At 47.8% G+C, this 24,687-nt stretch overlaps 1 protein-coding gene across 2 annotated transcripts; it reads right to left on the bottom strand.

Annotated features, from left to right (window-relative positions):
- Nucleotides 1-2,133: 2,133 nt before the first annotated feature.
- LOC309520423 (uncharacterized protein) lies at nt 2,134-24,687 on the bottom strand. 2 transcript variants are annotated; one of them, XM_082202166.1, is made up of 6 exons: nt 23,794-24,687; nt 9,342-9,627; nt 7,876-8,118; nt 3,969-6,262; nt 3,242-3,633; nt 2,134-3,196 (listed from the first exon to the last, which is right to left on the bottom strand). In XM_082202166.1, the coding sequence occupies exons 1-4, from the start codon at nt 23,971-23,973 to the stop codon at nt 4,809-4,811; spliced, it is 2,163 nt and encodes a 720-aa protein (XP_082058292.1). In that variant the 5' UTR covers nt 23,974-24,687; the 3' UTR covers nt 2,134-3,196; nt 3,242-3,633; nt 3,969-4,808. The 2 variants fall into 2 exon arrangements, with proteins under 2 accessions (XP_082058292.1, XP_082058291.1); XM_082202165.1 differs by having other exon boundaries at nt 2,134-3,633.

Genomic DNA, 24,687 nt, shown 5'->3' with positions numbered 1-24,687 from the left:
ATCGAAGGCAGGCAGAAGATTGAGCAGGATCTCCTCGGAGATTAATAGATTATTGGTCAGAGGTTTCTGCTTCCTAAATGTTTAACTATGGCTGTGTACACACCATACATCTCCCCACCCCACCCCAAAAAACCCCTCTGGGAACTGTAGTTTACCCCTCACAGGGCTACAATTCCCAGCAGTCTTAGCGAAATAGTTCCTAGGATGCTCTGGGTGTGTACCATTTAAACGTAGCGTGTACACAGCGTAAATTGCAGTAGCAAAAAGCATGTTTGTTTTCTAAACTGGGCTTGTCAGAACCACCAAACTAGTCAGTGGGTAGTCAAAAGGCAGTGCGGCGTAGTGGTTAGTTCTTAGCCTAACCTACCTCACAGGGTTGTTGTGCAGGGATTAAATGAGCGAGAGAAGAACCGTGTACACCCTGAGGTGGGAGGAAAAGATGCAATTAATCAGTCGCTCAGATGCAGACTTTTCTTTGTGTTTGGGGGTCATGAGGTGCATGGCTTATAGCTTATACAGCAGGGAGTAATCTGCTCTGCCCCTCAGCCACCCTGTTTTGTCTGCCACTGCCTCTACCCAGCCACAACTGTGGATCTGGTAGTGTTGGGTGGGAGTAAAGGGGTTAGTTATAAAAGGCAAGAGACCAAAACAAGAACCCACGTGTCTGAACTAAGTACAGTGGTACTTTGGTTCTCAAACTTAATCCATTCCGGAAGTCCGTTCCAAAACCAAGGCATGCTTTCCCATAGAAAATAATGCAAAATGAATTAATCCGTTCCAGACTTTAAAAAAGCAACCCCTAAAACAGCAGTTTAACATGAATTTTACTAGTAGATAGGTAGCCATGTTGGTCTGCCATAGTCAGATACAGAAGTGTATCTGAAGAAGTGTGCATGCACACGAAAGCTCATACCAAGAACTAACTTAGTTGGTCTTTAAGGTGCTACTGGAAGGAATTTTTTTATTATGAATTTTACTATCTAACGAGACCATTGATCCATATAATTAAAGCAATTATCAATGTACTGTACTATAAAATAAATAAGACAGTATTGTAGATGATAAAAATGAAAATTTAATTATTTTCTTCCCTGCACTGATGATAGTCATTGTTGGGAGGGGGGGCGGCTTTTATCCGTTTCTGCAGTCACACAATCAATAAATCAGTAGCTGAAATTTCACCTCTGCCACTGACTCACTACGTGTCCATAGACGAGTCACTCACACTCAGCCTCAGTCTTCCGTATCTGCATTATGGGGGGAATAATATTACTTTCAGGGTGTTGGTTAAGGATTACTGAGACAATGCATGCAAACTGCTTTGAGCCACTCAAGCTCTTTGACAGGGGTTTTCTGTTGCTGGAAAATGCACGTTCTGGGCTGGAAGGCTGCGGCAGGACCAGACAAGCTCCGGCTTGCCGAACCCCATCCCCCACCGTCTTGCAGCCTCCTTAATTACTATTATTAGCTGTGCGGTGCCAGGAGGCACGCCGTAAACAGCAATTCGCTCAGCCTTTTCAAGGCATAACCAGGAGCACCGGCGTCGAGGAGGCAAAAATGTGTGCCTGGAAGGCAGGAGAAACCAGCTTGCTATATCCTACCTGCTTCTAGGCACTGAGCGGGGAGGGATTAATTATAGGAGGGATAATCTGGCATGCCCCCCTCCTTCCCCCTCTCCATTTTACAACCCAGGGCGTGGTGGGAACACACCTCTCTCCAGTGTGCATTGCAAAGCGTTGCATTTCAAATATGAAAACGCAGTGAGGTATGATCATAGATACAAGGGATGGGGGACTTTCACTGTCTGAAGGGCACATTATTCTCTGGAGATCAGTGGGGCAATGTTCCAATGGTGCAGAAGAGTATCAAAGTCTACTATTTATGCAGGAGAGACCCCTCTCCAGTGACCTACAACCACCTGAGGATGAAAGGGGAGCTTTTTATCCTGTGTACAGGGTTCCTTCATGACAGTCACAGTCAGTAATGAGTTATAGATATATATGGACAGAAAACATACTGGCCTATATACTCAGCTGCTGCAAGACTTTGTAATAATGCTTCAGTAGGAAAACATCCTTAAATCTCCGCACACTCCGTTCATCCCACGTTCCCAAGACCAAGCAAGACGCCCAATTTCAAAATGCTCGTTTTTATTTTCTATCTTGATCTTAACATTTACATGTAGTGGGGAAATAAGGTTCACAGTTTCAAAGAGCAAGACGGATAAAAACAAAAGGACGACGTTAAAAAAGGCTACCTCGTTTTGAGTCTGCTTTGGGGAGACTTGGCCCTCCAGAAGTTGCTGAACTACAATCCCCATCTCCGTTGGCCATTTTTGCGAGGGCAGATGGGAGCTGTAGTTCAGAAACATCCAGATTGCCAAAGGCTACTCACCCATTTTAATTAAAGTTTTTTGGGGGGGGAGAGGCAGATGGGAGCACAGCCACCCCCTCCCTTTAAAGGTGGCAGCAGTACCAGACAGAAATATCTAGGAAGACTTTTGGAAGCCTTTGGGGGCCAAAATGAAGAATTGGGGGGGGGATGAAGGCCTTCCCTGTGCAGGATTAGCTCGCACTAGGAAGGGGGGGGGGGGCTGTGGCCTGCCTGATATATTGTTGAACTTCAGACCCCTGACCACTGGGCCCAACTAACCAAAGCTTACTTATTTCATTTATTTCATTACAGTGGTACCTCGGGTTAAGAACTTAATTCGTTCCGGAGGTTCACTCTTAACCTGAAACTGTTCTTAACCCGAAGCACCACTTTAGCACCGCAATTTCTGTTCTCATCCTGAAGCAAAGTTCTTAACCCGAGGTAAAATTTCTGGGTTAGCGGAGTCTGTAACCTGAAGCATATGTAACCTGAGGTACCACTGTATATCAATTTTTTCTCCAAGGAGCTCAAGTACAAGATACTCCCCCCTCCTCATTGAATCCCCACAACCACCCTGTGAGGTAAGTTAGGCTGACTGAGGCAGCGACTGGTCCAAGATCACCCAGTGAGTTCCATGATTGAGTGGGGATTCGAATCCGGCTCTCCCAGCTCTTAATCCGACACTCCAACCACGACACCACATCGGGTAGTGATATGAGAACCGGAGTCCATTGGCATCCAAAGTGCCACAACTCTGCATTATACCCTTACTGGAAAAGGAAGGCAATACAAAACCTTGAAGAAAAAGGCAAATTAATACCACCTCAAAATCAGTGTTAGGCCTGCACGATTTGCAACCTGTTAACACAGCTCCCTCCCCACGATGGACCCCTGCCAAGCCCCTCTTTGGTTTTCACCACCTGCTTCGAACTGCCAAGAAGAAAAATCCAGGTGGTGGTCAGGGAATGACTTTGTTGGGCAGGCTGTGTGTTCCTCAGGACAGGCTGCACATTTTATTTATTTAAATAATTTGCATGCTGCCTTTTCTAAGCGTTGTACAAGAGAGATAAGAACATAAAGCAAGTTAAAATTAACCACAGAATCACAGGGCTGGGGAACCCCCTCACAAACTGTGTGCCGAAATAGAAAAAGTTGTCACCAAGCGTTGGGAGTTCAACAGGGAGAGGGTGGTCGAACCACAATACGAATCGTGTGTTTGAGCCACAGGGAACCATGAAAAGCACCCTCCTCCTCAAATACCTCAGTACAGTGGTGCCCCGCAAGACGAATGCCTCGCAAGACGGAAAACTCGCTAGACGAAAGAGTTTTCCGTTTTGGAGGTGCTTCGCAAAACAAATCTCCTATGGGCTTGCTTCACAAGACGAAAATGCCTTGCGAGTTCCTGCGGGTTTTTTCCCCTCCCCCCTTTTTCTAAGCCGCTAAGCCACTTATCAGCTGATCCGATAAGCTGATAAGCCGCTAAAAGCCGCTAATAGCGCTAATCCTCTAATCCGTCAATGGGCTTGCTTCGCAAGACGAAAAAACCGCTAGACGAAGAGAATCACGGAACGGATTCTTTTCGTCTTGCGAGGCACCACTGTAATGGCCCAGGGATATAAGGCATGGCCTGGATCCTAAAATAATAAAAAAAATACTTATGAAGATCTGCATGCTTTCCCTACCATATTTGTGGTGGGTGGGAACCCAAGGCAAGGCAACACTTTTAAAGGACATTGGGGGTAGAAGACTCAGCATCTATTGGGCATCTCTCTGACCCTCATATTGGCTAGGCTGCGAGACTACCATAACTCAAGGGTTTCAGTGGAAGCTGGTACATGAGGGCGGAGGCAATGCTGCCCCACTAACCTCAGTCTGCCCCTAGCCAGCCCCCACCCGCCTGCCTTGTTACAGCCAGTCCAGGGGGTGGCACTGCCTGCCATTTTCCTCAGTCTCTCTGCTGCCCCTTTTAAAACTCAGCAGGGGGCATGGGGACAAAACTAGAATGTGTTGGTTCTGCTTGCCACTGGCTCTCTGGCGCCACCTACTGTGGGGCTCCCCACCTGCCACCCTATCAGTCCCAATGGGCAACAGCCGCCACCGGGGTTAGGTGAGGCAGCTTCAAGGCCCCTCAATCCATTCTTAGGAAAACATTATCGAAGGAGACCTGGAGTTCCATGTCCATCTTTGGTTCTTGTTGAGGCCAGTGAGAAATCCTGAGGCATAAAGAGTTAATGTCCAAATTCAAGGATGTACGTAGCAATAAGGGTGCGGGGAAAAACTCGGGAGACAACCCCCGTCGTCCAAGGGGATGGAGAAGCTGGTCTAAGAAGGTCAATCAAGAAGCCTCAAAAATGCTTAAGAACCTTCTTCACCTTTTACCTTCTCCACTCACCCACCCAACACATCTTACAGCCCTTTTTTGGGGGAAGAAGGAGTCACTTGGTGGTCCTGGACCCCTTGAAGGAGCGTGACATCATTTTCTTGAGCTCCTTGAAGGAGCGGCTGCGCCGGAGCTTGAAGCTGCGGACTGGCAAGTCGGCAGAGTCCAACGTGGCCGCAGTGCGGGGCCACCTGTCCCCGAGCTGATGGAGGATCCAGTCTCCGTTCAGGCTGACGGCGCTTGTGGCGTCCACCTCTCCAAGGCTGCCGCCGGCAAGTCCAGCCCGCTGCCGAGGTGGCAGTTCAAGATGGCTGCTGCCCAGGAAGCAAAACGACGCTGGCGAGTCAGAGGAAAAGGCAAGGTGGCGGTTCAGCACTTGGGGCGGGTGGAAAGTGCCGGCTTTCAGCCGCTGCCGGCCGGGGGCTTTGCTGGAAATTTCCAAGACCGATGTCCATTTCGGCTTGACCGCTTTGCCTCTGCTGGCTTGTGGGTCGCTGTGGCAACCCAGCCCTGTGGCCACGTGGACGTTGATTTCCGAGCTGGCGCGGGCCCTGCTCCCCATGCGAGCAGACGGCCTACGGCGAAGGCTCAGCCTGCGTAACAGTTCCCGGGGGCTCAGCCAGCTCCTCTCGGCCGGCTTCTCCTGCCTCTCGGCTGCTTTCACCAACTCCCGCGAGGCATGTTTGCCTTTGTACAGCCTGTCAAAGTTTATAGCGGCCTGCGGCAATGAGGCCTCCTTTCTGAAGGGAGCCTCGGCCTGGACAACATGACAACGGGCCATGTTGACCCAGCCCAGGACCTCTCTCTCCGATCCGCCATGTTGCTTATTTGGGTAGGGGATGACGGAAGGTTCCGGATACGATGGGAGAGGATCAGGCAGGGACACCACCGACGGCTCAGTAGCCTTCATGAGGTTGGTAGTGCTGGACTGGACTGAGGCGATCTCCAGAAACGGAGTGAAATCCCCTTGGCTGTCCAAAACCCGCGAGTCCCGTGCCCCTTCGGAACCTTCTGGAGAACGCAGATGCGAGCAGGTAGAGATGCGCCGCCGGATCTTCCACCCGGGCGCTGGTGCCAGGAGTTGGCTGGCACCCAGGACAGAACTGCAGACGGAGGACATTGACAAGCTCTTCTGATTCCCCGCCAGGTATCCGGACTCCGGCCTGCTGGCTGCGGAGCGACACTTGTACCGCAGCACCAATTTGGCCACGTACTGGTCCAACCGGGCTCTCTGCTGCTCCTTGGAGCATGCGGCCGCTCTCTTTGGGGAGCTGGTGCCAGGCTGTTCCAGGGGTCCCTCATCCAGGTCCTCCTGAGACGAGCTCTGGGAGAGGCTGCTGGTGAAGAGGGGGCTCTGGAGAGCCACGGCATGCAAGGGGCTCGGGTAGTGGTAGATCTCGTTGGTGTTCCGGGAGACAAGGTCCGACTTGTACTGCAGCAGCTGGAGACTCGGGTTCTTTGGGAGTGGGAGGGACAAGTCTCCGAGGCCCAAGAGGAATTCCAGGTCACCTGAAGCAAGGAAACACAAGGGACTTATGAGTAACAGGAACCAACGACCGTAGGCCGGGCAAGGTAGAAGATGGACTGTCTCTTTAACAGGGATTCAAGGCAGGCAGAAGCTACCTGGTTGTAGCCAGCTAAGTTAGACTCACTGCAGACCCACTGCTATTAATGTTCTTAGCGTAGTCATACCTATCAATTTCAATGGGTCTATTTACAGAAGACCTAGTATTGGGTATTGCCCATGTTCAATTATTCTTTGCACTCACATGGGCATAAAACAGGGATGGGGAATCTGTAGTCATTCAGCAACATCTGAATTGCTGGATGGTGCTGATGGAGTAAAACAAATTTAAAAGATGATATTTTGGGGTGGCACAAATCTGTTTGTGCAACCCATGGCAGCAGAGTCCAGTTGCCCCGGGGGACGGGTGCCATCTCGTAACTAAAACATAACACCTGAGTTGAGTTTGCTTTTTTCCTCCTCCCCTTTTTCCTTGTGTGTTATGTCTTTTCAGTTATTATAAGCCTGAGAACAGGGGCTGCCTTTTTACTGATCTTCATAAACCACTAAAGGTAAGGATGCTTCAAAAAGGAAATAATAATAAAGAGAAAAACTTCCTGTTTATCAGTTCGAACTGAAAGGAAGGAAGAAGGTTCTCAGGAAGCGGAACATAGAAGTCAGGATCACCTCATGGAACTGGGCGGGTCATAGGAAAGCTGTCTTATGGGCAACATCCACACTATACACTTTAAGCACCATTATACCACTTTAACAGTCATGAGTTCCTAGGAGGTGTCATTTTTTTAAGGGTACTGAGAGTTCTCAAGGTAAAGGTAAAGGGACCCCTGACCATTAGGTCCAGTCGTGGCCGACTCTGGGGTTGCGGCGCTCATCTCGCTTTATCGGCCGAGGGAGCCGGCGTACAGCTTCCGGGTCATGTGGCCAGCATGACTAAGCCACTTCTGGCGAACCAGAGCAGCGCACGGAAACACCGTTTACCTTCCCGCCGGAGTGGTACCTATTTATCTACTTGCACTTTGACGTGCTTTCAAACTGCTAGGTTGGCAGGAGCAGGGACCGAGCAACGGGAACTCACCCCGTCGCATGGATTCGAACCACCGACCTTCTGATCAGCAAGTCCTAGGCTCTGTGGTTTAACCCACAGCGCCACCCTCATCCCTATTCCCTTCACAGAGCCACAATCCCCAGAATGGTTTAACAATCTTCCAAGGGAGCTCTGTGTGGGGAACAGGGACCTCCTAACAACTCTCTACACCCTTCACAAACTTCAGCTCCCAGAATTCTTTGGGGGAAAGCCAAGCTATTCCCCCAAAGGACTGTGTATCAAATTGCTCTATCTGTACAGTGTAAACGTGGTCTCAGTTTATTCTAGCCCTACCTGGAGATGCCAGGGATTGAATCTGGGACCTTCCACATAGCAAAACAGGTGCCCTACAACTGAGCTACGCTCTTGCCCCAGACATGTCTGTGTTCTTTGCTGTACTCTCCCTCATTCCTCCCTTTTAACTCCTCTCTTGGTTGGAGCAGAGGAGAGAGGCTCAAGCACACAGCCGATCTGCAAAGCCTGAGAGTCCCTGTTCATGCAAGCACGCCTCACCTGTCGACACAGGCCTCCTGCCGTCCGCGCCAGAGGCGTTTGCCAAGGTGAGACGCTGCAGCTGGAGGTCTAGGAGGCGGACAGCAGCCTCATCGGTAGAGCGCGGGCGGGAGAAGGTGGCCTCCCGCAGGCCGGGCAAGTGGGAGAGGGAGCCAATGCTGCAGCGGGAACCCCCAGGCCCATCGCTGTGGACGGAGGCGCAGGAATCAGACAGGGAGCCCATCTCACTCGTCTCGTAAAACCCTGGAAAACACAGAGAAGGAAGATGCAACGCTCTGGCCGTGGTGGAAATTTGAGGTGGCAAAAATCTGGCCACGTCAAAAAAGCAAACATAAAAAGTCTTGTTTACACAGAGGGAAATCAAGAAAAGCCACAGTTTATCCAGTCTAGTTTGACGTTATTAAATATATACATGTGGGAGCGGAGGGCTCAAATACGCCAGCCAGAAATACACATTTATGGATCTCTTAATAGCTAAAAGTTTTGACACTCAAGATCAGTGAACTCTATGTTTCTTGGGAACTCTATGCTGCACACTATGAAACTTGGGAAGAGAGGCAGAATAAATCAGACTAACCCCTGATTATTGTTCTATATTTTATTTATTTTTACTTTGCTGCAATTCTGGGCATTTCTCCTATGTGTTTGTTATTTATTGTTTGCAGCCTTGTCTTTTACGTTTTCAATAAAAATTAGATAGTGCAGCACTCCAGACGGACGTTTAATCGGATTTAAAGAAAGGGGATCAGATGTTTTCCGGGAGAAGGACCGGTGTGTCGTAGGGATTGCGACCTGTGAGACTAGGAAGCGAAGTATTTGTGGAGATATAGGGATGCAATGCTCATAAATGAATCTTTGAGGTGCATGTTGTGGCTGTGTCTAGTGGAGGGTGTCTTCTTTTTGGTCAGAAAATATTGTTTGCGTTAGCTTTGTTTCAGAAAAATCCTTAAGATTTTCAGACATCCACCCACTTTTCCATTCCATTGCTCTGGTGCAAGGACTTAACAGATGGACAATGGAAGTGGATCCTGCAAACCCTTCTGGTTGCAGAGACTTAGGGTTGTGTCCAAATACTATTTCTACTCAGAGCAGAACTACAGAAGTTAACAAACATGATTAACATGTTCATTAAATTCAATGGGCCTACTAACTGAATATAACCTTTATACCTCGAGACTAAAAGGTTCATAGATTATTATAAGCACCATGCTCTAAATCAACTGCCCTTTCTACATTTGAACAATATATATTGCATTCATCAGTCTTGTTTGGATATCCATTTGGACACATGAACTGCCTATATTAATATAAACATTTAAATCAGAACTGAGGGACAATTCCTATTGCTGATGTGAGCCAGCTGCCTGCATTTTCTTTCTTTTTTTCTGTTAAATTTACAATACAAATAAATCAAACAATCCACCAGGCAGGTAAATTCTTCCCCGCTGAACCTGGAGCAGGCATACCTGAGCTGGGTCTGGAGTCTGCCTCCAAGATTTCTTGGGTATCTCCCCCATTGATTCCAGCTTTCTTGGAGGAAAGGAGTTGCTCGCTGACCATCCGCAACCCAAGGCATCCCTTCTCTGGTCCGTCCCCCATGGGAGCACGGAGCACCCCGGGGTCTGCCTCAATGTTCTCTGATGAGCTGTAGGTGCGAGGCTCCTTTGGGGTTCCCAGCAGGTCCTCAGATTTGCTCCGGTCCAGCTTAGTAGTGGTGGGCATTCGGTTATCGCCCAGGCTGCTTTGGTCCTCCTGTTTTTTTGCAGGGGGGGGGGGACAAGCAAGGGTTTTGAGAGACAGAACAGCAGAGGAAAAAGGCTGCTGATTTTTTTATCAGGCCAAACTCAAAGTTTTGCTATTGAAGGGACAGGATACCCAAATCCTGTCTGTGAAATCACCCCAGGCCTCAAAAATGTCCAGAATTCCTTTTGTCTTCTAAAAATCCAAAACAGCTTTTCTCTGCTCTCTTCTGCTCTATCACAAGATGCTGTGGCAAAAGGCAAAATATTACTTTTAAAGGCTAATGAATAGACTCTGTCATTGCCAAGAATACTCAGGCCTGAGAAACGAATCTTATCTCATTCACTTGCAACACCTTTGGACATGTTGAACCGTTCTCATTCCTGGGAAGGGTGCCAAGAGTCCACAATAGTCCCAAGACAGCTTTCTGTTCATGCTCAGAGGAACCTCAACATGGGGCAGGACTCCTGAGGGAGGAGAAAGGGGGAGGGAACTAGAAAGGGGTATATATGTTTGTGCACATGACTGTGAACTCGTGCATGCTTTTTGTGACTTATCACACTTGCTCCTTCTACCAGTTCATGGATGGTAGAAATAAAAGCCTTTTCTCCGAACTATTCCTTGAGTGTCTGTTAACTCCCACTTCCCTTTCCCAGGCGCAATATTTTCCCCACCCGAGGGCAGAGCCTCATAAGGCTACACTATCATCATACATGCCCACTTGACCACTTCGATTTGCACAGCTGGCTCTTTCGCAAGTGCCCCATGATCTCCATTCCACACTCATAAGGTATCAATCTTCCAGCATGGCAGCACCTGCAACCTGGAACTCTCTGCCCATTGACATTAGGCAGACATCTTTGTTGTACTGTATTTTTTTAATTCAGGAAGGCCCACCCAGATATGTGAGGGACACGGTTGGCGCTGTGGTCTAAACCACTGAGCCTCTTGGGCTTGCCATCAGAAGGTTGGCGGTACAATCCTCCACATTTTCTCCTGTGAGGTTGGGTTAGGCCCTGGCTCAAGGTCACCCAGTGAGCTTCATGGCTGAGTGGGGATTCAAACTCTGGTCTCTCTCCAAAATCCTAGTCCGACACTCTAACCACCAGGCCACACTGGGCTTTTGGATTTCTCCACCGATGTCTATGAGCAACACCCGCTTCTGTCTGCAGGTGTGAGCCAGGACATGACCTATTCAGATAAATACGAAAAATGCAGAACGGAACCTCATTCCTCGCGCCACTTCCTTCAGCCATCCCATTCTCTTGTCCACCTGGGTTTCAGTCCTGCCCCCCTCCAGTCGAGCCCTCAAGGGCTTTGCCTGTTCCCCCCACATTTAAGGGTCTCTCCCTTCAATATTTTTATTCAATATTTTTAAGCATTTGTAAACCTCAAGGTTGATCCTTCTCTTTTGTGCAGTGCTAATTTTTCGCTACGGAAGGAATGGAACTCTTCTCCCAGAGAGCGGAAATAGAAGGAAGGAGCCCCACGCTTTGTACACAGAGGTTTCTGATGCTTTTATCTTGCGACTGACAGATGTGTCCCTTCATTGGATTTGTCTAATCCCATTTTGCAAAAGCCAGCTAACCACCCTCAGGCTTTTCGGGGGGCCCCTCGCTAAGCCCCACGCTGGAACGTCTCCCTCCACCACCACACGACAGCAGGCCTGCGATAACAGAGGCCAATCTTCCTCGCCAGTCACCCTCTATGCTGCCGCTTGAGAGAATCATGGCTTCCCCCAAACAATTCTGGGAAGTGCCGTTTATTAAGGGTGCTGAGAGTTGGTAGGAAGCCCCTGTTCCTCTCACAGTCTTCCCAGGATCAAATCAGAGCTCAGTGAGGAGAATTGGGGGCTCTCTCAGCACTCTCAACCAGCCCCAGTTCCCAGGATTCTTTGGGAAAAGCCATGACTGTTTAAAGCGGTCTCATAGGAATACAGGCGGCCACCATTTTGTGCGTGTCCGATGGACGCGCGACTGCCGACAGATGGGTTGTTTTGGATCTGGAGGAGGGCAGAACAGGGGCAGAACATGGTGGGCTTATGCGCGCGCCACTAACACGTTCAGGGGCCAGGTACAGAACCCGCACACAAAACGGCTGCCACCTGTATGAGAAGTTGTCCTACAGCAAATCAGACTATGGGCCCATCTACGGCAGGGACTGAACCCTATACTTAGAGTAAACTCATTCGCTATCCGCTAATGCTTACGTAGTCAAAAAAGCGTGAATTTTGCAAAAAAAAGGGGGGGGAGACAGATAGCAGCAGGCTTGGGGAAACCCCGAGGTTTTTAGAAGTACAAACAAATCTTTAGATAAAAAACACCCTAGGGGAAGGGGGGAACCCCAAAGTAGCTCAAACGGCAGGTGAGAATGCTCAGCTGGACACAGAGTCCCCACTCAGCAACAAAGGTCGCTGGGTGGACCTGGGCAGGGCGAACAATGGAATGGAGTATCCTGAAACAGGGCATGGCCGGCTGGCTGGCACCCTACACAGTTCTCTGTAAACCCTTAAGGCGTTGTATTTACAGTGTGCACATTTGGATGGCCACCTGTCAGGGATTCTTCATCCGCAACTCCTGCGCTGCAGGGAATCGGACCAGATGACCCACTTGGGGGGGGGGTCCCTTCCAAATCTTAGGTTCCTAAGGCAGGCCGACCCCAAGGCCTGACTCCAAAACCGAAGGTATTAACCGGTGCAGAAAGCCAAGAGGAAGCAAACATGCTGCGGCTTATCTCCTAACCTGCCTGTCCCTCCAGACTGCACCTGGGCCAGATTCCAAGATTTATTGATCTCCGTGGGGCGTTGGAGGGGTAAAAGTTGCAACATGCCTATGGAGTTTCCCCCCTCCCCACCCCACAACAGTTAAGACAGCTGCTTCACGCAAGGAAAGGGGGAGCGGGGAAAGAGTCCCATTTGCTGAGCCAGCAGGAATGAAACACGAACAGGAGAAGGGGGGTGGTCTCTCCTCCTCCTCTTTCTTCTCCTAAAGCTAGGCAGCTGTCGCCATTGTCTTGGGGCCTCCTGGCTACCTATTGAAATGGCAAGCGAGACGGCCGGACGCACGTGCCATGTGGCAGGTGCACGGCGTGTGTGGCTGGCAGAGGGAAGCAGCCGTTCCTCTGGGCTTCGGCCCCCAAGCTAACAGGGCCCAGGTTGGGGCTGCCATTTTGTCCACATTAATTCATTACCACCCCCAAATCCGCCCTGTCAGTGCAGCGAGATGCAATGTTTTGTTTTCTGCATCAAATCTATTGGTTGCCTCTTTCCCCCCAAAAAATCAAGTTAATGTGACTGACATTATACAAATGCGCACATTGAAACCAGCGTAAGAGAAAACAAAGACAAAATCCAAACGGAGGTCCTGCTTTCAGAAGGTGGGTTTAAAACATCCCGCCAGCTCAAGGAGGTTGGAAGTGATTAGAAGGCAAAAACCTGGCAAAAAAGATATGTAAAGATGGCACCAGGCAAGCCTCCCCAGGGCGAGCGTTCCACAAGTGGGGAGCCACCACTAAAAAGGCCCACTTTGGTTCTGCCACCCTCTGGACCTCCCTTGGAGTAGGAACACAGAGAAAGGCCTCAGATGATAACAGCCCTGACACCTCTGTGAAGGCCAGACACGCTTGTAATTCTCAAGAAGGAAACTGTTGCAAAGACAACTCTCTTTTGTGTGTTTACATCATTTTTTAATTGAAATTTTACATTCACTAATAAAGAAACAACCCAAATGCTTGTTTCGAGACTGCTATAACATTTTGATTATACAGTTCACCCAGGAATAATAACCAATTATAGAATTGTATTTATTGTTCCAAAAAGGCTGCTGAGAAGATGGGCTCAGGTGGGGATATAAGATCAGTGTTAGAAACTCAGAGATGTATAAACTAGGCGTCAAATGGCTCCTTAAACCAGAGTTACAGTCACCAAAATGTCTAGTTGCCATTTTTGGACCAGATGGCTCAAAAGTCGTATTTTTCAATACAACATTGTGCAGAGAAAATATAATGGATAGAATTCTACAGGATGGGGTATTAGTGTGTGAAAACAGTCCGGATTCAAGGATCCCCATGCAGGAATCTCCAGATGGTGAAGACGTCAGGCGCCGATGGTGCCCAGGCATCTTCGCTTGGTCAAAAGTGGCCAGTAGCCAGGTGCAAAATTCACCTGGCAAATTTCAAGTGCTAGAGAAGATTATCCGCTCTTTAAACAGAAATACCTCGCTAAGAATTTAGCAGCCCCCCAAAAGAGTCAGAGCTACAGCTGCCCATAAAAACCTCTGTTTCCGAAAGCATAAAATTTTGTGAAATTATGATAGTCTCATTAACACCAATGCCACACTATTATCATTACACATAGCGCAGGGATGAGGAGAAACCTGTGGCACGCCTGGTGCTGTTGGACTACAACTCCCATGAACCTCATCCACTGGTCATGCAATCTGGGGCGAAGGGAAAAAACCATGGAGGCCACTTTGAGCTCCTTGGAGAAGGCAGCGGGATATAAATGCAATAAAAAAATTAAAATAGTAAGAAAAAGTGTTCAATCAGACCCAAGGTTCATCTAAACCAGCAAATCCTAATTCTATAGTTGCCAGCCAGGTGCTTCTGTGGGAAGCTCACAAGCAAGGCAAGAAGGCAAATACATTCCCTTGCTGTCTCTCCCTGCCATTAGGTAATCCGAGATATATTCCCCCTGCACTTGGAGGTTCCAGTCTTTGCCGGCTAATAGACAATAGCAGACGGAGCCCTTCGCTGGTTTTCTGGTTTTCTAATCCTTTTATTTTGATTTTAAAGCCAGCTAAGCCAGTATCTACCACCACATGTTCCGGCAACACATTCCATAAATTAAGAACGTGCCGTGCGGACAAAACGCTTCTTTGCACATTGAGCAAATGTCAGCCTTTTTTTGTGCATGACTTAAAACAGGCAAACCCGCCTTATACTGCTTTTTTAAAAAGTCTTTTGTTTACCTTCATGAGAACTTTGTGAACTGGATCGATGTTGTTCTCACTTTAGAGATAAGGAGAGCCGAGGCCGACAGATGAGAGCCAGAACAGTATTTTAAAAACTACTGTGTGGCATACTGGTTAGAGCATCAGGGCTTGGGAGAAAGAGACCAGGGTTCAAATCCCCATTCGGCCACGAAGCATGCTGGGTGACCTTGCACCTGTCAGCCAAAACCTACCTCACAGAGTTGTTGTGAGGATTAAATGAGATGGCGAACTCCTTGGAGAAAAAAGTGGGATAGACACGCAATAATAAATACTGTAAATGCAAAGTTCTGTTGGTTAACCAAGAGACGTGTGGTGAATGCGGTGGAAGTCTTTTGTAGTATTTTAACTAGGATTTATATATTGCAATGTTTGAGGTATGAATTTGGAATAATTGATTGTGAAAAGTATTTTTTCTCTTCATTCTTTTTCTCGTTTCTTTTGTCTTTCTTCGTTTCTAGTCTGCATTCTGGAAAATTGTGTAAATAAATGTTTCTGTGTATGGTTATGTATTGTTTCTATTTCTTTTTCCTATTCATTTTTTTGGTAACATTTAATAAAATGTGAAATCTCTATGTGGGACAAGAAGCTACAGTTAGAACTGGATATGGAACAACTGATTGGTTCCAAATTGGGAAAGGAGTACGGCAAGGCTGTATATTGTCTCCCTGCTTATTTAACTTATATGCAGAATTCATCATGCGAAAGGCTGGGCTGGATGAATCCCAAGCCAGAATTAAGATTGCCGGAAGAAACATCAACAACCTCAGATATGCAGATGACACAACCTTGATGGCAGAAAGTGAAGAGGAATTAAAGAACCTTTTAATGAGGGTGAAAGAGGAGAGCGCAAAATATGGTCTGAAGCTCAACATCAAAAAAACGAAGATCATGGCCACTGGGCCCATCACCTCCTGGCAAATAGATGGGGAAGAAATGGAGGCACTGAGAGATTTTACTTTCTTGGGCTCCATGATCACTGCAGATGGTGACAGCAGTTACGAAATTAAAAGACGCCTGCTCCTTGGGAGAAAGGCGATGGCAAACCTAGACAACATCTTAAAAAGCAGAGACATCACCTTGCCAACAAAGGTCCGTATAGTAAAAGCCATGGTTTTCCCAGTAGTGATGTATGGAAGTGAGAGCTGGACCATAAAGAAGGCTGATCGCCGAAGAATTGATGCTTTTGAATTATGGTGCTGGAGGAGACTCTTGAGAGTCCCATGGACTGCAAGAAGATCAAACCTATCCATTCTGAAGGAAATCAGCCCTGAGCACTCACTGGAAGGACAGATCGTGAAGCTGAGGCTCCAATACTTTGGCCACCTCATGAGAAGAGAAGACTCCCTGGAAAAGACCCTGATGTTGGGAAAGATGGAGGGCACAAGGGGAAGGGGACGACAGAGAATGAGATGGTTGGATGGTGTTCTTGAAGCTACTAGCATGAGTTTGATCAAACTGCGGGAGGCAGTGGAGGACAGAAGTGCCTGGCGTGCTCTGGTCCATGGGGTCACGAAGAGTCGGACACTACTAAACGACTAAACAACAACAATAAAATTTAATTAAAAAAATAAATAAATGCAAAGTTCTGATCCGACTTCACTACAGCCCTCGATTCTGGGCAGGAATGATGGAGGGCCAAGTTTGCGAAACACGGCAGGCCCAGTCTCAATCCTTAGTTATCCCCAGGTAGGATGGAGGGGCCAGGACTCCCAGCCTCAAACCCAGGGGAGAGCCTCTGCCAACCAGTGCAGACATTCCTGTGCTAAACGGACCAAAGGCCCGATCTCATGCCACCCTCGGCTGATATGCCACCCTTCCTCTCCTTGCCTGGAAGATAACGCTGTTTGCCCACGATTAGGTCACTGGGTGTACACGGCAGCCCCTCCCTGCCACGGGTGGAGCTCCCCGCAGGCGGCTGCCATCTGTCCATTTGACCAAGAGCTCGTTCTCCCATAAAATAAAGCGAGCTGTTTAAGAGGGGTGTGTCGGCATGCAGGAGGGAGAAAGAAGAGGGCTCGAAAGACAAATCAACTTTCAGGCCATTAGCATCCCCCCCCCATAAAACAAAAACAGAAGGCTTCTTCACACAACACCATTGAGCAAAGATAGAAGCTGTGTCTATGGACGAGCTAAGTGCACAGAGCATCTGCTTTGCATGAAGAAGGTCCCACGTTCCCTATTTTCTAGGGACAGTCATGGATTTACAGACGCCGTCCCGGTTTCTGATTTGATCCCAGAACGTCCTGCTTTTCCTCAGGATGTCTCTATTTTCATCAGAGAAATGTTGGAGGGTATGTCAGTAGAAAAAAACAGCATCGTGTGTACACATGCCTGCAGCTTTCCCAGCTAGATGGAGAAGTCTCTGTCATGGGCATCCCATTTTGTATCGCTTTTAAACTCATCTCCTGTTATTTCTTCCCCTGCTGTTTGGTAACTGTTTTCACTCTTATTTTCTACCCTGCCTTGGAACCTATGTGGAAAGCAATCACTTATTATTGGTCATTTATACACCCCTGAATTTCAAATGTCTCTTAGTAAAAAGTTTCTGAACAAGATAAAAATCAGTTTGAGCTATAAAATCACAGAATTCAGTTATTATGCCTGCGGATTATTATTATTTTTTAAAGTCTTCAGCAGCAGCAGCCGGAAATTCAACAGCGAAGGGCACTTGTCTGTGCAATGGAGTTCCATAAAGCTGGACCCACGATACTGAGCAAACAGGTCCTGGGGGGTACAAACAGCTCCTGATAATAACATTTAAAAAGTTAACTCTGCCACATTAAATGTGCATTCTGTAGTTGACCTTTTTGGTAACGTTTCATTTTGAAATCTTTAAGATAATATTTTAGTTTCCTGTTCATCGTGTTACTCTGATTGTATACTTTACTCTCTTCCCTAATACTTAATTCTGGAATGTTTTATTTGATGTTTTAATGTAGGTTGCAAACTGCTTTATGATTTTTTCATAATACAGGAATGAAAATAAAATAATAATAATAATAATAATAATAATAATAATAATAATAATAATAATAATAGGTCCTCCATATTAAAAAAAACCTGACTCCGATATTAAAATTTAAATAAAATAGCATGTCAGGAAGAAGCAGCCTCAGTACTGATATGCCAAATGTTTTCTCTTCAGGGAGCTGGAGTATTTTTTTTAAAAGAAATTTAAAAAATAGTAATAGGTGCCAATTTAAACAGGCAACACCCCTCCACCTACAGTCTAAAAGCTGTGCAATTTTGTTTCTCACATGAGTCAGCTCTACATGGCCTGCTTAGGAGGAGCCACAGCTCAATGAAGAGGGCGCCTGCTTTGCATCCAGAAGTTTCCAGGTTCAATTCCCGGCTTTTCCACTTACAAGAGCCCCAGGAAGCTGGATTGGGAAAGGGCTTCTGCCCCTCAGAGGAGGCACTGCTGACTCCTGACAATTACCGTATTTTTTGCACCATAACACTCACTTTTTTCCTCCTAGAAAGTAAGGGGAAATGTCTGTGCGTGTTATGGAGGAAATGCCTACGGGTGGCATGCCTACGGATTTTCCTCCTCTAAAAACTACGTGCGTGTTATGGTCGGGTGCGTGTTATAGAGCGAAAAATACGGTAGATTTTCAATAAAGTGGTATTGCTTTAGTGCAAGCTCATTGTAGCACAAGCACCTTGCTTGAACCATGTGCGCCCTTTCCCAGAATGCATTTCGCATGCTCTTCCCAGAATCCCCCGCGAGGCACACAAGGGTTCTGCAGAGGGCGAGACAACGCATATTAAGGGTCTTCCTGAACGCAGGAGAAGAATGGAAACTCAGAGCGACGGGAAGAAGAATTGTGCATGAGTGAGACTCTCGTCAGGTAGTTCGGGTCTACAAATCTGAGCAAAAACAAGGAAGCTGGAGGAGAGCAACAGACACTGTTCCCTCCAGGTGGCAGATGTGCCAAGCAGGAAGTCACCGCCGTGAACAGCAGGTGCTTTGTTTTGCTGTGCTCTCTCACCCCACCCTACGCATGCAGGGGGAATGGCCGGCCTACACCCACAGCTGGCAAGCCAAACCACAAGGCAAACCCCACCTGCCAGGACTCCCAGCACGGGGAGGACCTCTGCAGCAACAGCTGCTGCCGGCGTGAGACAAAGAGGAGCCTGGAAGGGGTTCGCCGGTGCTGTTTCTAGCCCAGATTCCCTGAATTATTTTATTTTATTTTATTCTGAGACTGCAGGAAAAGAGATCTCATTTACAAAGGAGGCACTCCACTCCAGACGCAGGCAGGCTCTGACCACACCCTAACACCCAGAAGTCAGTTTGTTTTTTAATTTTAATAACAAATGACCCTCTTGGTGAGACTTGCGAGATGCACTATCGTAGGGGCAAATCCACACCAGACAAATTCTAATACAGTACCACTTTAACAGTCATTGTTCCCCTCCCACCCCAAGAATTCCGGGAAGTGTAGTTTGTTAACGATGCTGAGAGTCATTAGGACAGGCATGGCCAAACCTGGCCCTCCAGCTGTTTTTGGACTACAATTCTCATCATCCCTGACCACTGGTCCTGTTAGCTAGGGATGATGGGAGTTGTAGTCCCAAAACATCTGGAGGGCCAAGTTTGGCTATGCCTGCATTAGGAAATCCCCTGCAGAACTACATTTCCCAGCACCCTTAAATTACATTCCTCAGGATTCTTTGTGCAAAACCATAGCTGTTAAAGTGGTATAAGGCTGCTTTGAATTCATGGTGAGCATGTGACCTCAGTACCAACAGCCTCCTACTCTGTCTGCAAGATGACACTCGTGTCCTCATACTCTTGAGCTGCCATCAATCAGAGCAGGCAAGTGTAGTCTATTGTGGGAGAGAGGGTTATTGCTTTGATAGGCTTTTGTCTATTTATTTGTGCCTTTATCCTATATTTTTATCTTGTGAACCACACCAAGATCTTACGATGAAGGGCGGTATATAAAATAAATAATAAATAAAATAAAATTACTAGAGCAGTGTTTCCCAAACTTGGGCCGCCATCTGGTTTTGAACTACAATTCCCATCATCCCTGACCACCGGTCCTGCTAACTAGGAATGATGGGAGTTATAGTCCAAAAACAGCTGGAGACCCAAGTTTGGGAAAACACTGGACTAGATGGAAAAAACTATGTCCTGGTCTATCACAGCTTCCTGTGTTATCCAATTTAATTCATCCCAGAAGGAGCACCAGCTTCCCAATTTTGCACTTACAATAGGCAATTCTGAACAAGGATCCCAGTTCACAGTCTATGGTAGTCACCAAAACATGATGTGGAATGCGGACAAGGATGAATAGCAAGGATGATTCAAGAGAGAGAGAACAGTCAGAAAATGAAAGTGACATTTCCTGGCATATTTATAAATACAGATGCCTCATCAACAGGCTGTAGTCTCAGCTTGTGCAAACTTTCAGGAGAAGCAGAACGCTTCATCAGACCAATGTCAGGGTGTTCTGTGCTGGCATATTCTTCTCTGCAACTAGCCCAGCTAATTTACCAAAATTCATTAATTTGCCAAAATTGCCAAAAGCTTCCCGAAACACCTTGCTCAGACCAGAGAGAAAAAGCAGAGCTAACAATTTGGCAGAAACCTTTATGTACGCAATATAAAACGGGAAGCTAGTTACTGGGTAGGTCTTTGATGCAAAACTGGTAGGACAACTCCATACAGGGAAAATCCAGAAGAGGAGCATACAATCTTTCAAGCAACACGCCGGCCTTTGTTGGGCGGTTAATAGCAAGTGCTTCCTCAGTGGCCCAGCTGTCCGAGTTTCGATGCAGCAACTCCCCCCCCCCCCCGCTAGCAAATTCTTTCAGAACAAAGAAGGATGAATCGCAGAAAAGCAAAAACAACCCCCCCCCACCTGCTTAGCCATTCAGGATCCAAACATTGGATTCCTTGCTGCCGACGCCACCATTACAGGTGGATACCGATGGGCGGATTCCAAAACACGTGTGTGGTTGCAACAACAGAACCTGGGCGCTATTCCAGACAAGCATGCAAGAGTGTGACCTTGGACATATGTGGTGTAAACATTCTGCCCTGTGCAAGATTCAGCACACAAGACGTGGGGTCCTGCCAGAATCACGCCATTTCCCCAAAACGTCGCCAGACTCTCCCCTTCTCGTCATTTGAACACATTGCGCCTATAGTTCCCATTCCTTCAACCTTCCCAGACTACCACCCTCTCTTCTTGTTCCTCTATTCAAGAGCTCCTCTCCTACATTCATTAAACATCTGCCACGTCGGCAAGCCTTACTTATTTACTTCCCCAAGCTCACACACCTGCCTGATCTTCCTAGTTTCTGCCACAGCCCTTCAGAATCCGGGCTTCCCTGAGGTCAGGGCACCTGGACTGTACAAACCAAATCTTTCTGTCTCCAAATCAACCCCACTCCCGTTATCCCCCAAGACGTACACCCTACCCCAACTGCTGACTTCCCAAGCTCCTCAGGGCAGGGACCACTCTTCCTCAGGTTTTGTTTTTTAACTCGGCAAAGTACCATAAATCTTGAAATCATTATTCGGAATATGTTTCCCTGCAAAAAGCTCCAAGCAATGAACAGGTGTTGCCAGCTGAAGTTAGACTGTTCTTTTCTTTATGAACAACCACCACATCTCTATGCCCAACATAGAATCATAGAACTGTAGACCGCGAGAGTCAACTAGTCCAACCCCCTGAAATGCAGGAATATTTTGCCCAACATGAGGCTCAAACCCATGACTCTGAGATTAAGGGTCTCATGCTCTATCAGCTGAGCTATCCCAGGGTTCTTAAACAGGCTAACATTTTTTTTAATAAAAAACTAGATTTCTTGTAGTCAACTGACAGGTTTTCAAATGAAACCAGCAAGGCACACTTTGGATCTCTTTCAGCTAAGGAAGGGTTGGGAACTTGATGCATGGGGGGCCGGCCCTCTAGGCCTCTCTGCCTGGCCCTTGGGACTCTTCCATGTCCTTCACCAGCCCTGGGCTGGATACTCACTCCTTGAGCATCTGTGCCTGACTGGAATGGGTCTCCCAACTGTGATAATGCCTCCTGCTTACCCGAAGAGGAGAGGATGCAGAAACCTCTGACTTTCCTGTAGCCCCACCCACACCTCACAAGTAGCCCCCAGCAGGTTGCCGACCCACCCCCAAATTAAGGCATAAGTTACTTTTCCTGAAGTGGTCTCAAGCATGTCCTTTAAGCAACAACACACAGAAGTGCATTTCTGTATCAGACCCACCTAGGCCCAAAGCTCTTTCTAAAAATCCTTACGACAGTGGTGCAGCCAAGCAGTTTTAGACTCTAAACCAGGCATCCCCAACCTTCGGCCCTCCACATGTTTTGGACTACAATTCCCATCATCCCTGACCACTGGTCCTGTTAGCTAGGGATCATGGGAGTTGTAGGCCAAAACATCTGGCGGGCCGCAGGTTGGGGGTGCCTGCTCTAAACGTAATGGATACAGGGCTTCTTTAGGTCTGATGATTTCACTTTCTTCAATATGGGCTACATTTCTGAAAAATTTACCAGTGTGGTTGAGAAGCCTCAATCAGAAAAGGATCCTTTACCAGTTTATTGATTGATTTCCCTATATTCAATATGTTCCAATCAAGCAAGGAAACCTCCTCACGCACATGGCTAGTTCTGGAGAGAGGATAATTTCAGTATTTTCACTTGTGTTATTTACCGGTACATTGTTTGGAAATGTGTGCAATACTTGGGATTCTTTACTTGTTTATATGTTGTGTGTGTGTGTTTTTATACATGCATTCTGTTATTGGTTGTTGTTATATAAAAGCTAATTTTAAAAATGGGGGTGCTCTACTTTGTTTGGGGCCCCTCCTGCTCACCCCACCCCAAAGTCTTCCCCCGAAAGGTATCACTTCCCAACAACCAGCAAGCAAGCTACTCCCCCCACCTCAAAACTAGAAAGCCAACTTTACTCGAACTGTGAATGGCTGAAGAGTCAAGGCACAACCCATCACAGAAGTGCCTCCCTGGATCACACCAAAGGCCCACATTTTGTCTACTCAGACGCAAGTCTCACTGTGTGCAATTTATCATTTACACTTTGCCTTTCCAGAAAATACCTAAACTGCCTTACCACGTGTGTCAAAACAGACAAAATATAATAAAAAAGCAAGTCTGGCAAGGAGCTCGTCGTAAACATCCTTTTAAAACAAACCCTGTAAAGCCCTGTTTAGTGGGGGAAATGTCGTAGTTCGGCAATAAGAGCATCTTGCCTTGTATGCAGAATCAGAGTTGGAAGGGGCTGCAAGGGTCATCCAGTCGAAACCCCTGTAATGCACGAATCTTTTGCCCAACACGAAGCTCAAACCCACAACCCTCAAACTAAGAGTCTCATGCTCTACTGACTGATATCCTGCCCCTTCACTCCCCACTTGAACACACACACACCCTAAGCCGCTGCTTGACAGTGTTTACAATGCAGACTAATGCTCCGACTTGGTACATTTCCCCCTAAGTTAAGTGTGCGCAGGACTGCAGCATTGCAATCAGATACAGAAATGCCTTTGAACTGAGTGGGACTCTGGCTGCAAACACATCATACCTTTACAGCAGTCCTCCCCCCAGAATACTTGGAATTGTAGTTGAAGGGTGCTGGGCTGGGAATTGTAGCTCTGCAACGGGTCAACTACAACAGATTACATACCTTGAGGCACATGGTGGTATAATTATATATAATGCATACAGTATAATTATATATAATGGATAGCCTGGGATGGGGCTATCTGATTGCAATCCTTTGCACACTGGCTTAGGGTAGATCAGTTTAAAAGCCTGCACTGGAAACCTAGCAAGCTAAGCCCCTCCTGGTCTTATCTACCCCAGCCTGTAAGTTTACTCCTGAGTAAGCATGCCTAGCAGCGAGCATTTAGGAGTCTGGCAAAGCTTTCCTTTTGTTCTAAGATATGCACCCTATTCTTTCTTCCTTTTTTAAAGTTTTGGCATATATATATATATATATATATTTAATGTTGCACTTTGTTGTACCCATCGGCTGGCTTTGAATCGCAAGTTATGTGAATTAGTGGATTCTCATTTTTGTAGACCGCCCTGAACTCTTTGGTGCAAAAGGCAGTTAAAGGGCATTTTAAGCAAACTTTCCCCACCATTTCCTCCCCCCTCCCTTCAGATCTCTCTCCCTCTTTCACACACACACACACCTGTTGCGTCTCGCCATCTCTCCGGCTCCCTTCCAGAGCGCGTTCCACCGTCTCCCTTTGTGTCTCCCGCAGGAGATCCAGCTCGAAGATCCCGGCCAGGCTGGCTTGGAGGCGCTCCCCGATCCTCAGCCGCTCGTTCCCGGACCACAGCGACGGGGGCACTGCTCTGCGGCCGGCCATGGCCCCCCCGAGACGCGGCTTTCTAAATCCCCGGGCTCCTGTCCCTTTTGGAGAGATCGCCTCTCATGCGCCCGCAGCTTTGGGGGAGGGAACGAGGAGCGGTAGAGATCCCTACTAGAGGCAAGGATCGGAGGGGCCACCGCAATTTGGGGTGGTCGAGGAAGGGGGGGGGAGATCGCAAGCAAAGCAGCGCCCGAAGCGTGTCGTGGGGGAGGGAAGCACCGGCTTCGCAGGCGCCGGAGCGCGCCACCAACTCCAGGGCGCGCAAGACGCCGCCGGACTCGGACGATCGTAAAGGAGAGCGACCCGCACTTCAGACAAAGGGGAAGGTTTTGAAAGTGTCACGTGGAGACAGGTTGCCTTCTCTCTCTCTTCTCTCTCCTCCCCCTTTCCCTCCCAATCAACTTGCCGGCTTCCGATTGGCCCGAGCGGGAGGCAGGAGGGGAGGGGACCCGCGCGCGCGCCCGCGCCGGACGCCAACATTTTCAAAGAGCGAAAAGTTCGGAAAGTTTCTGGCTCGGATTTGAAAGGGACGCCAGATGGCCCCCAACTCAGCTGCAATGAATGCTATGCACGCTTCAGCCCGGGAGCAGGAGGCCCATTGAATTCAGTAGCGCTTGCTTCTTAGGAGGCACGAGGATGAAAAAAAAGGCCCGATTACCGAGGTGGTTTTACCGCCTCTCTCCCTCCCCAAATAAGATTTATTAATAGTAT

Source organism: Podarcis vaucheri (assembly GCF_965113315.1).
Source record: "Podarcis vaucheri genome assembly, chromosome: 16".
In the NCBI taxonomy this organism is placed as follows: Eukaryota; Metazoa; Chordata; class Lepidosauria; order Squamata; family Lacertidae; genus Podarcis; species Podarcis vaucheri.
Note: the sequence above shows the minus strand (reverse complement) of the source record. Positions and strands in the feature narration are given on the sequence as shown.